Source organism: Chiloscyllium punctatum, chromosome 26 (assembly GCF_047496795.1).
Source record: "Chiloscyllium punctatum isolate Juve2018m chromosome 26, sChiPun1.3, whole genome shotgun sequence".
Lineage (NCBI taxonomy): Eukaryota > Metazoa > Chordata > Chondrichthyes > Orectolobiformes > Hemiscylliidae > Chiloscyllium > Chiloscyllium punctatum.
Window position 1 is genome coordinate 24,353,484 of NC_092764.1, and position 16,586 is coordinate 24,370,069.

Sequence of the window (16,586 nt, forward strand, 5' to 3'; positions counted from 1 at the left end):
TTTTCCCCTCCTCAAGGACGCGATAAGCTCAGGCAATGATGTACATCTCACTTGAGTCAGCCTGCAGATAATGACTCTCCACAGGCTGCTCACGTAAGATGTTGAAAGCACGTGGAATCGGACTCTAGCATTTAAGAATGGGGAGGAGAAACTGAATGTCCTTGACATGAAAATGGCATTTTACCAAATGTTACATAAAGGACCCCTAATAAAATTAGAGTCAATGGGAACTGGGGAAAATTCTCTTGGAGTCATTGCTAGTACAAGTGAAAATGGTTGTTCTTTTGGAAGTCAGTCATCTCAAATCTAAGACATCTCAGTGGGAATTCCTCAATATGGTCTAAGGCCCAAAAGTCTTCAGCTGCTTCATCAATGGTCTTCCCTTCATCATTAGATCAAAAAGGGGATAGTCACTGATGATTTCACAATGTTCAGCACCACCTGAGATTCCTCAGATACTCGAGCAGCCTCTGGCTAAATCGAGCAAAATGTAGACAATACCCAGGCTCGGAAAGTGCCTAGTAATTTTTTTGAAGTTCAATCATGGGATATGGTATATCTGGCTAAGCCAACACTTTTATTGCTCATTCTAATTGCCTAATTGCAGATATGAGACAACCACTTTGCTCGGGGTTTGGAGTCACCTGCGCCAGACCAGGTAAAGAGGACCGATTTCTTTCCCTAAAGGACACTAGTGAACAAGGTGGCTTTTCTGACAATTGATAATGGTTTCATGGTCATCAGTTTATCCTTAATTCCAGATTTTTATTGAATTCAAATTCCAGCATCTGCTATGGCAGGATTTGAACCCAGGGCCCCAAGTGTCAGTGTCATATCCAACAAGTGAGAATCTAGCCATCATCCCTCAACATTTATTGGCACTGCCATGGCTGAATTGTCCATTATCAACAGCTTGGGAGTTAACACTGAGCAGAAACTGGTCTACCCATATAAAGATTGCAGCTGCAACAGCAGGTATGAGATTTGGAATCCAGCAGTGAGTAATTCTCCTCCTCACTCCCCAAACACATGTCCATTTGGACAAGGCCCAAGTCAGGAGTGTTCTGAAATGATCTTCATTTGTCTGGATGAGTGCAACCCCAAAGAAAAACACTCAAGAAGTTTGACACCATCCAGGATAAAGAAGTCTGCTTCACTGGCAATACGTCTATAAACATCCATTCCCTCCACTACTGATATATAATATCAATAGTATGTATCATCTACAAGATGCACTGCAGAGATCCACCCAGGCTCCTTAGAAAGCAGCTCCATCTCTCTCAGCAACACACAATCCTGACTTGGAAATAAAATGCCATTACTTCACTGTCATGGGGTCAAATTCCTAGAGCCACTTCTAGCCCTTGTGGGTTTACTTACACCAAATGAACTGCAGCAGTTTGAGAAGCCAACAGACCAATGCCTTCTCAACAAAAATTAGGAATGGGCAATAAATACCAGTCTAGCCAGCAAAAGCCAGATCTCCTAAATGAATGAAAAGATAGGTAGAAATTGGGTGGAAACACTGATAAAAATATCATTAACATGTGACAAGTGAACTTTGCAATGTGGCGCATATGCATCAATGAATTCACTAACATTTGTTGACACATTATTCCTCTGATAATCCCTGATTATTTGAGTATCTGTGTTCAGCTACATTGGCTCCATTCCATCATTCATTCCTTCTACTGTTTTGTATCCCCTTATGATATCATCACTTTGAATCAAAGGAAGTCAAATCAAAAATCTCACTGAAGCTGTCGAGGAGCAAATCAACTCAGGTCATCATGTACATAAATCTCATTGCTGGTACAGATAATCAAAAAGGTGAATGGAATATTGTCTTTCTGCCAAGAAGGTTGGAGTCCTTTTTAAATGAGAAAATGATGCTTCCATTGCACAACCTGTGCTCAGAGAAATCTGCTTTACTGCTTTCACCTTTGGCCACCTAGCCTCGGGAAACGTACACAGTAATTCCCTTTGCAGGGTGAGGCATAAATCCAGAATGATACCAGGGCTGAAATTATGAAAGCATGTTTCATAGCCTGTTCTCTTCTGTTTGTTTTCAATGATAATCTTTGAGATATTTTGAATAATAAAGGGATTTGATAGTGTACACAGATAAATAGAGTGATGATGTAGATAATCGCTGTATTCTGTGAGATCTAACCTTGCTAATCAGTCTCCCAGGGGGAACCTTGTCGAACGCCTTACTGAGTGGTCTCCTTCCTATTGGACAGAAGTTGTGAAACTTGAAAGGGTTCAGAAAAGATTTACAAGAATGTTGCCAGGGTTGGAGGATTTGAGCTATAGGGAGAGGCTGAACAGGGAGAGGTTTTCCCTGGAGTGTCGGAGGCTGAGGGGTGACCTTATAGAGGTTTACAAAATTTTGATGGGCTTTGATACGGTAAATATGCAAAGTTTTTTTCCCTGGGGTCGGGGAGTCCAGAACTAGAGGGCATAGGTTTAGGGTGAAAGGGGAAAGATATAAAAGAGACCTATGGGGCAACTTTTTCACACAGAGGGTGGTATGTGTATGGAATGAGCTGCCAGGTGGAGAATGGTACAATTGCAATATTTAAGAGGCATTTGGATGGGTATATGAATAGGAAGGGATTGGAGGGATATGGGCAAGGTGCTGGCAGGCAGGACTGGATTAGGTTAGGATATCTGGTCAGCATGGATAGGTTGGACCGAAGGGACTGTTTCCATACTGTACATCTTTATGATTCTATGACTCTATGACTATCTAACTGGATGACACACAGGCTCAAAGGACTGAATGACCTACCCCTCTTGCCTGTGTCATGACCTCAAACCCTCCTTAAAAACCATCACATTCACTAGTTCTGTTTTTTTACCCTTCATCATTTTGATGTATATCTTTTCAGCATTCTGGCGAAGTGCTTTAGAATGTTATTCTTGTATTAAAGGTTCTATATAAATGCACATTGTAAATTGGTTTGTAAACTGATCTATTTCAGTAAGTACTGAAGTATGTCAGCAGCTTTGATAATGCATTTCTTTCTTCTAAAATCACACACCATCTGCTGTGTAAATAAAATGCTGAATTAAGCAAATGCATAAATTGCAGGAGCAGTGTTTTGTCTGTAAACTCTGGTTTTATGCAAAACGTGTATCGAGATCTCAAAAAGACTGACTGAGAGTCTGAGCAGTGAATGGAAAAAACAGCATGATTAAACTGAACATGTAGTAATTTAGGAGAGGTTTTAAAAGGATTATGGCTTTGTCGGAAACAGAGTAAGCCAAAAATAATCTTCCCTCACAGGTATTCCATGATATGCGTATGAACTAAATAACGCAATCCAGATTAAAACAAATTTGTGGTCAATGCAATAAGACATGTAATCAGATGGTTCTAAACATATAACATAGCAGACATCTGTGAAGCTGATTTTTCTGGATTATTGGATATATTTATACTTTTGGTGACTGGCAGTAAACTTAATATGGTGGATGATCCACTTGTTATGTTCACAGGTTCAATTTATTTTCTGTTAACTAACTTGGGTGGGTTGTATAACAGGTGGCATTATTCAGGCCATACTTAGTGACCTGTGCTGAAATGATACATTTAGTCCATTAGGTAACACTGTTGACTGCTGGGTATGCTACTCCTGCTTGTGATCTCAGAAAAATGATCAAGTTAAATATACAGCTCATCATACAATTTAAATTTTCATAAACACTTTTATTTTTACAGATACAAATAACCGAGCTACTTTGGTCCAATATGTAAAATTCCTTATGTTTAAGGAGTTTAAGGAGAGACAAAGGAGACCCTAGTTTTGCCCATTTATTGGGAGCACAAGAAGATGCACAACTTAAAACATATGATGGAAATACATAACTAGTGAGTGGATTTAGCAGACTGGTTTGGCCCTAGCTTGAAATTAAAATCAGCTATTTTATTGAAAATATTTATTGAAAATAGCTGAACGAACACCCATTTCAGATCTCTCTGCTCAACATTGAGCACCGTCAGCCATTTTCCACCTTCCCCTCTTCAAAATATAAAATGAGAGCTGCGCCAGTCTCTATGGCACTAACTTTCATCTGCAACAGGCACCAGCTCTGGAGAACATAACAAGTTTAGATGACAGCGATAACAGTAAAGTGGCAGGAGTAGCACCTTGAGCCTGCTCCATCAAGCAATACAATCATGGCTGATCTTCTAGTTTAACTCCTTTTTCTTGCTCACTCCCCATAACCCTTGACTTCTTAAGTGGTAACAATCTGGCTCAGTCATAATTACATTCGGTGATGGAACATCGATGAGAATCCCAAAGACTCACTCAACCTTTGGGTGAAGAAAATTCCTTTGTCTCAGTCCTAGATGATTGGCCCCCTTTTTTAAACATTACGTAAAATATACTTTACTCATAAATGTGTAACAGTGCATTGTACAACAGTTTGACAGATCAGTTCTTTTTAATACAGCACCTGAACTCTTTCGCTACACCTGCTATTACAGGTTATATTTATGATGTACAATTATTTTTCATGTCAAACATTCTCTCATGCAGACAGTCCGAGTGCTTTTACATAGTTCCTGTTCCCTGGGGATGTGATGGAACATGGCTCAATGCATTCCAGGTTGAGCTTTTGCTGTGGCTGTCCCAAGATATAGTGCTCCCATCAGGACATGGTTCTGAACATTAGACTGTGACAGTCGACAGTACTTGGTCACTGAATGATCGGTCCTTATCCTGAGACTGAACTCTTGCATTCCAGATTCCCCCGTCAACTGAAATAATCTCTGTATCTGTTGTTGTGGTTCTGTTCGCTTAGCCAGGAATTTGTGTTGCAGACGCTTCGTCCCCTGTCTAGGTGACATCCTCAGTGCTTGGGAGCCTCCTGCGAAGCGCTTCTGTGATCTTTCCTCCGGCATTTGTGGTACAGATTCAATCAATAAGCACATCGACCTGGACCCAATATACCGACCACTGCAGCGGACAGCTGGAACTGACAACCGGAAGCGGCAGATTCAAACCACTACAAATGCCGGAGGAAAGATCACAGAAACGATTCACATGAGGCTCCCAAGCACTGAGGATGTCACCTAGACAGGGGACGAAACGTCTGCAACACAAATTCCCAGCTCGGCGAACAGAACCACAACAACGAGCACCCGAGCTATAAATCTTCTCACAAACTTTGAATCTCTGTATCTATCATGTCTAGCCCTTTTAAAATCTGGCATGTTGCAGTTAGATTATCTCTTATTCTTCTAAACTCTAGAGAGTATAGATCTACTATCCTCAGCCAGTTTACACTTGGGGTTAGACAAAAGCTTCCCACATGCAGTTTACACATGCAGAAGGATCAAGGTGGTGTTTGTCAGTCTTATTGTGACAGCCTTTACTGCAAATTGATACGTGCATAGGCTCAAGTGTGAACTATTTCCACCTCACAAATTCAAATTAGTTTAATGTAAACTAAACCTCTTTAAATTTAATTGAGCTACCTATTCATGAAATGGATGGACAATTATGAATGTAAATCAGTGAAAACAAATCCATTCTCATAATCCTTACCCGTCCAATAACTTTTGGAAATGGTCCTCTTTGATTCTCAGGGAACGAAATGGGAGGAGCTATCAAAGCTCTTTTCCTTCTGTGGAGAGTGGAGATGTTTCCAGTCTTCAGGCTCTCCTTCAAACAGAAAAAAAATCAAATAAAGGGTTGTAGTGCGTACATAGGTATAACAAGTTTCATTTTTTTCTGCATAAAAGAATAATTTTTACCTCAGAAAATCAGGAATTTGAGAGAAAGTGGAGATAAAACAGTCAATAGCATAGAAGGCAACACATTAAATCAAGTTCCATCCTTTTGCAAATATGTTTACCATTACACTAATTTTAAAGAGTTAAGCCTGGATATGGTGTCTGTAAGTAACAGGATATGCTGACAAGATTAGCAATGAATTATATGGGTTATTTAATGAGCGCAAAGGCTCATATTCAGCAGTGACTGGGTATTAAATTAATTATGCCTTTCACTTCAGTGAATGAATTTCTAAAACATTAGTAACTCCAATATGCGGTATTGACAAAGTGCAGCAATCCCTTAACCCATTGTTGCATCGCAGAGATAACGAGTTAGGCACAAACAATACAAATGATTAACAAACAAAACTACATTAAAAATTGATGTAACATTAGGCTTTGGAACAGGAAGACCATTTAGGCTTTGGGAAAAGAGTTAAGAGTTTGTCAAGATGACTTGAAGTGAACATAATTTACTTGCAGTTTTCTTTAAATTGTAATAGCAGTGCATAAAACTCTCTGTAACAACATGTCCTCTACAATTTCAGTTTGTGAACCAATGCTATACTTCCACAATACAATAACAACAAAATTTTGATCACGCATCCCTCAATCTTTTCTTAAAGCAACAGCATTTTAAAACCTACACTTGACACTACATAAACATTAATGAAGCAGTAACAGAGAACAGCAACTGTGATGAGATAAACTATGTTCATATTACAAACTAAAACCCTACCCCAGAAATGAGAAAGATCTTAAACCTTAAAAGTGAAGTTGTCATTTAAGATACTGATTAACCTGTTGGCAGCAATCTGGGAAAATCAACCATGCCTTTCCTGCCCAGAAATTAATTAAAACCAGCCTAATTAAATTGTCTTCCCACTTTCAAATTCACCACCTCCAGAACAGGAGACTCCACTCTGTTTCTGCCACCTGGCTAGTTTGCAAAACCTTGACAAGCTCGACCTTTCTAAAGCATTTACTTAACAAAACCAGTGCAAAAATAGTTCTGCCTGGTTACTGAATCATTTAACCCAAGAATGAAATATACTTAGATAGAAAATGAATATAGCAAATAATAAGTGATTCCTATTGAAAAGAATTGAGAAATTGACTTGCATCTGCACTTTCTGTTTATGGCCTCAAAACATCCAAAAGCACCTCATGGCCAGTAAGATATCTCTAAAGTATAGCTGTCCTTGTAAACATGAAAAGCATGTATATGTGGCAAGATGTCACGAACAGCAAGGAGATGAATGACTATACATTTTAGTGATGTTTGTGAAGGGATAAACATTGGAAAAGGCAACAGAATTCTCGAGGTCTTCTTGACAGAAATGGTTTTTTTTCATTTATTTGATGAGTCAGACAGGTGATTGAGTAATAGGTCTTATCTTAATGATGGCATCTTTGATAAGTGTACTTCTGCCTTAGTACTGCTGCTTGATGATGCTGTACAAATAATGTCCTTAAACCAGTGAGAAAAGCCTGCATTTACAATCTTCTGATTATTTGACCGTTAAACTATCTTTGGAAATAATGAAAAAGGCAACGCAATGACAAGTAGGTTTATTATTCATTTGTCCCAATTAGGCACAGAGTGAATCGCTGAAGCAGAAATAATACAGTTATCAATGCATGTTAAAATTTCATTAATATGTTTCATTCAATGTTTGTACGTAGCCGATATGCTATTGTATTGTTAACCATGTAAAATGCTTTAGACAACAGCAGTTTGAGTGCACAAAGTAACAGACACAATTATTTGTTAAATTTTGATAATGATTTCAGACATTTTAATTGTAATTTTAATTACAACCTTTCACTTTAGTGTTAATTTTGCTTTTGAATTTGGGCTATTGTTACATTAAAATAGGAAGGTTATAAAATTAAAATATAATTGTTGCACAAATCTAAGTACAGAACAAGGCTTGCAAAAAAATACAATTTTGAAAGGACACAAAAAGTTGTACATTTCGGATGAGTTCACATGCACAGCTTATAGTGCACTAGGAAGAGTTAATTTTATTAAGCCCACAAAAGAACAGTATTGAATAATAAGGGAATATAGGTTTTATAGACATGGCAGTTAGGGTGTCTGTGAAGTCTATAGTGCAATTATGAGTTTTCTATCAAATTAATATTCTAAGAATGAACCGCAAATTGATGTTCTGTGAAAAAAAAATCTATTTTATTGTAATGTCAATAGCTCCTCTAATCACAAGATGAAAATAATGGTAGATTATTTCTTTTAATACCTAAAAATATATCCAATTGCATGAGCAGTTAACTAAAAGGTGAGTCAAAAGTTGTTTTTTAAAGAAAAGGGAGTGAATTTAAGTGTATAAAAAAAGGTCATCAAGCCTGTATAATTTCCTTGAGATGTCTGTAAGAGGAGAATGAACAAAAATTTTACCTATAAACTTTTTTTTTGTGGTTAAAATATGCTATTTCATTTTCCATCTTTGCTAAAATATGTGCATTGTTCACAAATTTATATTTATTTGTAGTCATCCCAATTTTTTTACCTCATATCTTTGATCGATTTCAATTCTATTCACGTTATTAACCTCTATTCGAAAACTGGTTACATCGCCTGTTATCATTTGCACATTTTTGAGCAATACAGGAAGTACCATTCAAATTTTATGATCGGGATAGGAAAAGGATGATCAGATTTGACTTCGTCAATTAGTCATAGAGATGTACAACATGGAAACAGACCCTTCGGTCCAACCCGTCCATGCCGACCAGATATCCCAACCCAATCTGGTCCCACCTGCCAGCACCCAGCCCATATCCCTCGAAACCCTTCCTATTCATATACCCATCCAAATGCCTCTTAAATGTTGCAATTGTACCAGCCTCCAGCACTTCCTCTGGCAGCTCATTCCATGCACATACTACCCTCTGTGTGAAAAAGTTGTCCCGTAGGTCTCTTTTATATCTTTCCCCTCTCACCCTAAACCTATGCCCTCTAGTTTTTGACTCCCTGACCGCAGGGAAAAGACTTTGCCTATCTAGCCTATCCATGCCCCTCATAATTTCGTAAACCTCCATAAGGTCACCCCTCAGCCCCAGCCTGTTCAGCCTCTCTCTATAGCTCAAATCCTCCAACCCTGGCAACATCCTTGTAAATCTTTTCTGAACCCATTTAAGTTTCATAACATTTTTCCGATAGGAAGGAGACTAGAATTGCACGTAATATTCCAACAGTGGCCTAACCAATGTCTTGTACAGCCATAGCATGACCTCCCAACTCCTGTACTCAATACTCTGACAAATAAAGGAAAGCATACCAAACGCCTTCTTCACTATCCTATCTACTTGCGACTCCACTTTCAAGGAGCTATGAACCTGCACTCCAAGGTTTCTTTGTTCAGCAACACTCCCTAGCACCTTACCATTAAGTGTATAAGTCCTGCTAAGATTTGCTTTCCCAAAATGCAGCACCTTGCATTATCTGAATTAACTCCATCTGCCACTTCTCAGCCCATTGGCCCATCTGGTCAAGATCTTATTGTAATCTAAGGTAACCCTCTTCGCTGTCCACTACACCTCCAACTTTGGTGTCAGCTTTAAACTTACTAACTGTACCTCTTATGCTTGCATCCAAATCATTTATGTAAATGACAAAAAGTAGAGGACCCAGCACTGATCCTTGTGACACTCCACAGGTCACAGGCCTCCAGTCTGAAAAGCAACCCTCCACCACCACCCTCTGTCTTCTACCTTTGAGCCAGTTCTGTATCCAAATGGCTAGTTCTCCCTACATTCCATGAGATCTAACCTTGCTAATCAGTCTCCCATGGGGAACCTTGTCGAACGTCTTACTGAAGTCCATATAGATCACATCTACCACTCTGCTCTCATCAATCCTCTTTGTTACTTCCTCAAAAAACTCAATCAAGTTTGTGAGACATGATTTCACACCCACAAAGCCATGTTGACTATCCCTAATCAGTCCTTGCCTTTCCAAATACATGTACATCCTGTCCCTCAGGATTCCCTCCAACAACTTGTCCACCACCGACGTCAGGCTCACTGGTCTATAATTCCCTGGCTTGTCTTTACCACCCTTCTTAAACAGTGGCACCACATTAGCTAACATCCAGTCTTCCGGCAACTCACCTTGCTGAGATACAAACATCTCAGCAAGAGGCCCAGCAATCATCTCTGTAGTTTCCCACAGAGTTCTCGGGTACACCTGACCAGGCCCTGGGGATTTATCCACCTTTACTCATTTCAAGACATCCAGCACATCCTCCTCTGTAAAATGGAAATTTTACAAGATGTCACCATCTATTTCTCTACAGTCTATATCTTCCATATCCTTTTCCACAGTAAATACTGATGCAAAATACTCATTTAATATCTCCTTCATTTTCTGCGGCTCCACACAAAGGCCGCCTTGCTGATCTTTGAGAGGCCCTATTCTCTCCCTAGTTACCTTTTTGTCCTTAATGTATTTGTAAAAACTCTTTGGATTCTCCTTAATTCTATTTGCCAAAGCTATCTCATGTCCCCTTTTTGCCCTCCTGACTTCCCTCTTAAGAATACTCCTACTTCCTTTATACTCTTCTGAGGATTCACTCAATCTATCCTGTGTATACCTTACATATGCTTCCTTCTTTTTCTTAACCAAACCCTCAATTTCTTTAGTTATTCAGCATTCTCTATACCTACCAGCCTTTCCTTTCACCCTGACAGGAATATACTTTCTCTGGATTCTCATTATCTCATTTCTGAAGGCCGTCCCTTTACCTGCGAACATCTGCCCCCAATCAGCTTTCGAAAGTTCTTGCCTAATACCGTCAAAATTGGCCTTTCTCCAATTTAGAACTTCAACTTTTAGATCTGGTCTATCCTCTTCTATCATTATTTTAAATCTAATAGAATTATGGTCGCTGGCCCCAAAGTGCTCCCCCACTGACACCTCAGTAAACTTGGGGCAGAATCTTGTAACTGTATCGTGACTTCTTTCTTTCAATCTAATAAGCTCCCTCAGAGGAAGATTCTTAAAAACTCAAAAGCCATTCATTGAAGCTCAATTGAAAAGTGGGTTTAAGTTGCAGGAAACTTTGTATAATAATTCCAAAAGAAAATTCATAGAAGTGGAAGACCACCCTTTTTGAGTGACACAATAGCATTTTAACATCAGGAAATAATCAAGCAAGCAGGTCTGAAATGGATGGCAAACCAAGCAGACCTTCTTATATGATGCTCAGGCAACATTATCATTAGAGTCTTGTCTGCATCTCCTCAGCTAGTGGCATATACAAAACTGATGGAAAGTAAAAACTGAATGAAAGGCAGAAAGACACCATTTACTAGATGCTAAGAGAATGCACTTTAGCAAGAGGGCAGTCTTGGGGGAACTTCTCTCAAGGAAAGGCAAGTTATTGGAGGGGCAGGTCTGGGTGGGATAAGGGAGTCCAACAGAGCAATCTTAATCACAATTGTTTGGGAAGAACTTGATGGAGTTGGAAACTGCATCCATTTTTGGCCTCACCCATTTTCACACTGAGGCAGAAGATTGAGACCATGATTGTGTCACTCACCCCCTGACAGCTCCCCCCAGCACGCACATGCCTACACCCTCGCCCCCACCCCACTCCCAATCCCCACCCCCAATCCCCACCCCCAATCCCCACCCCATCCCTTTTGGTCACCTATTAAGAAAAGCTGCTACAATTTCCCCAAAAGGTACTGTTCAAAATATCTGCTGAGCCCAATTGCTGCCATCGGTGCCTAATTTGTATAGTTAAAGGACAACATCCTGTTTGATCAAAACAGCGGGTTTAAAATTGATGATGGTTGCGACGGAGGAAGATATCAGTGAATAATTAAGTTTCCTAAATGATTTTAATTGCCTGGTCACCTAATTCCTGCCCGTCAATGAACAACATTGTCACATTTGCCTGCTGTTGGAGTAACCTGCTATCAGTAATCTGGAAATGCATGGGAGAGATAAAACGGGACATTAATTGTTCCTTTCGCCCAGATGATATATGTCAGTAACAGTCAAAAACTCTCAGCAGTCAGTTTGCTTCAAACTAAACTGTTTCAAAATGGAAATGCACCAGAATTTTCAAGTGTTGCTCACATGTCTCCATTGTTGGGGAACTAATTTGAAAAGCCTGTTGGCTAACAGTTTTAAATGCAATATCATAACTTCCAATAGAGCAGCCATTTTTTGTGTGCTTAAACAAGATTTCCCATTAGTTCAGTTGAGGTAATTATTTGACTCAGCTGATGTGTGTATTTAGTGTCAAAATCAATTTTTTTTTGTCACTCGAGGTATTAAGGCACGAGTGTACTTCAATTAGGTGTTACTGATGGCAGATCTGCTAATATTGTTATTTTACAACAAACAGATTTTTATAAAAATGACAATTCTGTTGCTCCACCATGGCATCAGTGCAATTTTATTTAATAGAATTGCTTTGCTCTTACATTTTAACTGTTTGTGAACATTATTCTGTAAAAGCGATTAATTGACACAAATGCTAATGCAGCTGGATAGTGGACATACTTGTGCCAAACTGTTGCAGGACTGAGAAAACTAGAATTAGGACTCCTACATCTCCGTTCAACCGGTGTGTCATGTGTTTGTAAAATAATTATCCTTCCTTGCTATGAACAGCACAGTGTGCACCTCAAACCATACGTGAAGTATGTATAATAGCTTAATTATCTACTGCTGGGCTGGAACTGCCATTTATCAGTACGAAGAAAATCCAGTATTAACATTTGTACGGAAAACAGGTGCAATAAGGAGGAACAATCCAAATTATGGCAAGAATTTTGAACAAAGATTTTACAATTTCACCTCTTCAAATTCTTGTGTACCACTACAAGGACAATTAATGACTTTTATGAAGAAAACAACACATTTGTGTTGTTCCTCTGTGAATTTGGAATCTTTTTAGTTATTGTCTCTTGAAGTTAGTCAATAATAGTATAACTCAAGGCAGGACATGTCAGACTTTGCAGAAGAATCCACAGGATTATCATGAAAAGCATTACATTCCAACACTCGTCAATTAAAATGGCCCTGATCTTCCAGCGTCTGAACAGTCAGAAACCTGTTGCACATCTTTGCCAGGGTTAGAGGGTTTGAGCTATAGGGAGAAGCTGAATGGGCTAGGGGCTGTTTTCGCTGGAGCATCAGAGGATGAGGGATATTCTTATGGAGGTTTATAAAATCATGAGGGTTGTGGATAGGGTAAACAGACAAGGTCTTTTCTCTGGGGTGGCGGAGTCCAGAATTAGACAGCATAGATTTAGGGTGAGAAGGGCAAAATTTAAAAGGGACCTAAGGGACAACTTTCTCACACAGAGGGTGGTGTGTGTATGGAATGAGCTGCCAGAGGAAGTGGTGGAGGCTGGTACAATTACAACATTTAAAAGGCATCTGGATGGGTATATGAAAAGGAAGAGTTTAGAGGGATATTGGTCAAACGCTGACAAATGGGACGAGATTAGGTTGGGAAATCTGGTCTGCATGGACGATTTGATCTGAAGGGTCTGTTTATGTGCTGTACATCTCTATGTCTCTATGACATCCCAAGGTTCATAGACATATGGCTGTGGAATACTGATGCACTGACTCTGGGAATTCTCAGGGTTGTTTGAACATCTGACTGGAAAATCCCCTACTCCCCTGAATCATTCAAAATGTTTCTTCTTCTGAGTTATTCTTCAGCCAGTTCCAATATTTCCTGGTTAACAATTTACGTGTGTTCCTCTGATAAGTTCTACTATATTTCCTGGGGAACAAAACAGTGGGTCCCTCCACAACCTTCCAAACTGTCACTCTGACACTCTTACACCTCCTACTTAACCCCAAACCCACTAATCAAGCCCCTCATCGATTCTGACTATCCTACAAATCCCAATCCCTATCCAATGCTCCTAATTTGACCTCACCCAGCTCTAATGTATTATCACACACATTCCAGATGAGATAGACTTGTTTATTCAGGTCAGTTGTATGCCACTAGAACTAGAGATATTTTGCTGTAAATGTACCTGTCTCACCTGCAGTCCCTCTCTCTTTGTAATGGAGTCAGCATAGAGTCTTCACTCAGAAGGTTAGAAGTCCATTGTATACAGTAACATCAGTAATCACAGACCATACTTGTAAGTCTGTAATATTGTGGATATGTTGCAAATAAACTTCAAGATGTCAGTCTCAAATATAATTCTGAGGAAGGGTCACATGACCTGAAACATTAATCCTGATTTCTCTCTACAGATGCTGCCAGAACTGCTGAGCTTCTTCAGCAATTTTTGTTTTTGTTCCTGATTTACAGCATCTGCATTTCCTTCAGTTTTTATTAAGAGTGTCAGACATCCTGTTCACTCAGTGCTGGCTCTGAGGGATCTGGATCAATGTCAAAGGCTCTCCAGGTGTAATTAAGAGGTGAATTGGTGACAGAAATCCGCCTCTGTGGGTTAATTCAGTGGCAACAAGAGAAAAGCACATTCCTGGAGGAATTTGATTGCCTCAGTTGTCTTGGAGTTGGGGTGAGCATTTCTGGCATCATGCCATCATTTGGGAAGCTTAGTCATTCATTTCTGCTTTGAAGACTGGGCCCAGTCTGTGAAAAGAATGTGTCTTTTTTTTGATGAGCAAATGAGATTGGGGCAGCTGAAAAGAAATGAGTAATTCTCCTGACAGCTTGTGGATCCATGGCTTTTTCGAGTACTAGGAGTCAAACTTTCCCTGAGGCATGAGATATCAAAATCATTCGAGAGGTGATGAATTTAAGGAACATTACAACCCCAAATCTCCTCAAATTGAGACACTACTGTTTTTACTCAGCGATTTGAAAATCTGTATTGGGATTTATGACTATGTTAAGATGTCTGACAGAGGGAGGTGACTTTGGTTTAACCTTAATGAGAGGCTGAGACACTGTTTGGTATGTAGGATTAATTATGTCACCTACAACATGAAGCCCAACTTCAAACAAGCACTACAACTGGCGTTATTTTTGGAAAATGCAGCAAGAGGAGCATTTGACTTGCAGGATATTCCAGTGGAAGTGGATATCATTGCCAGTCCAACTGAGCTTGGGCAATACCACTTCAGTGAAGGCAACTGCATAAGCTCAGGACATATCTTGAACAGAGGGGCTCTGGATCAGCCCACAGCGAAACCCCAAAACAAAGCTCAGCCAAATGGTTAAAATTTTCTTCAGGACCGGGCTGGCAAACCATTGTAGTTACTGCCAGTATGTGGACTCAGAAAGAGCTACAAGCAAAAAAGGACCCTTGGACTCAGAGGGGAAGGGATGTTGTGACTGTAATGATCTCAGCCAGATGGAACTCATAAAATGAGTTCCCTGATTGGACCAGATTAACAGCCTCAATCAGTGAGCCCTGGCTCAATGATAAGAATGGGAGTGTCAGACATCCTGTTCATTCAGAGCTGGCTCTGGGCGAGCTGGATCAGTATCAAGGATTCTCCATGTTAATCAAGGGCGATGATGGGGCACCGGCCTCTATGGAATTATTTTTCTCTCTCTAAAAACAAAACAAGAAACTGTTGCTGACCTTTTTGTAAAATAAAAAGATGTATATTTTCCATAGTCCTGAAAGGACAGTTGCAAAGCACTCCTTGATAAAAATGCAGCTTAAAAATATGAACTTTTCTCAGACTGAAGAGACTTTAGCTATTGCCAAATATTGGTCACTTTTACCATTTTATTTTCTGGTATAGGCGCAAAAATCAAAACAAACATGTCCGACATAATTTTTCTTTGTTTGGTGTCATACAACCTGAAGGCAAAGACCTGCAGCTACAAACCTGTAAGTTTTAAAATTAGAACAAAACAAAGAAATAAGCCAACGATTAGATTTAGATTTGCAACAAAAGAAAGAGAAGCCAACTTCTACTTTTAAGATTATAGCCACAAATAAAAGAGAGTAACAAGCCTGCAACAAGAAATGAGAAATGGAAAAATCAGTACAGTGCAATACAGTTTTTTTTAATACATCTAGAGCACAATGCAAAGGGAAAGCACACATCTAATGATGGTTTGGCATTCCACTGACATTCTGTCAGATTTTTGGTTATTTGAAGAAAGAATCAATCTTTAGATTCTGGTTCAGCCCTTACTGACAGAATAGCAGGCAGTCAAACTTCTCATTTTGGGCATTGAAGCCTTAAGAAGAATAACACCTTTTGATATTTCTAACAGTGACTGCAAACAGGGTAAAGAGATCGAGGCTGAGATGGTTTTTAAAAGACATGCAATGAAGTTTTGGAATTGGAAAATGGTAATATCAAACAGCCAACTCAGAATGAATTAGAAACAATGTGTTTTTTTATTTGAAAGACAATCTATTCATGAGGAAATGGAGATCACCTCAATGGTCAGCTAACAAAAAACAGCCAGTGGTCCACCAGATGGTAGTTCCATCTGAGTATCATAATGAAGATTTACAAGTAGTTTATAAATTTTGTAGACTTCTCACACATGTCATACATCACATACAACCCTCAATTAGTCCGTTTAGCAAGGTCTTCATAAACCCTACATAAAATCAAAATCAGAATCAGTATCTTTTATTGATTTTATGGATTTTTCCATAACATTTCCTGATGTACGGCATTCAGGAAAAATTACTGCAAAAATGGCAGTGGAAAGTTAATTCAAAGTTTTCTTTTGCAAGATATGGATTATCTGAAGAAATACATGGCTCAAATAACAGATAATCAAAGGAATTTTCCCTCTTAAAGATGTATCTCATGAATTAGCAGCCTCCATTTGCAGTGGGA

The 16,586-nt window shown here is 39.3% G+C and overlaps 1 protein-coding gene across 1 annotated transcript in view; it reads right to left on the reverse strand.

Moving 5' to 3' along the window:
- The window catches only part of cdh13 (cadherin 13, H-cadherin (heart)), a 1,093,338-nt gene that overhangs the window by 689,719 nt on the left and 387,033 nt on the right, over positions 1 to 16,586 (reverse strand). The window contains exon 4 of the mRNA XM_072595947.1: positions 5,562 to 5,678. Coding sequence (XP_072452048.1) covers positions 5,562 to 5,678 — 117 coding nt within the window. The remainder of the gene's footprint in view (positions 1 to 5,561; positions 5,679 to 16,586) is intronic.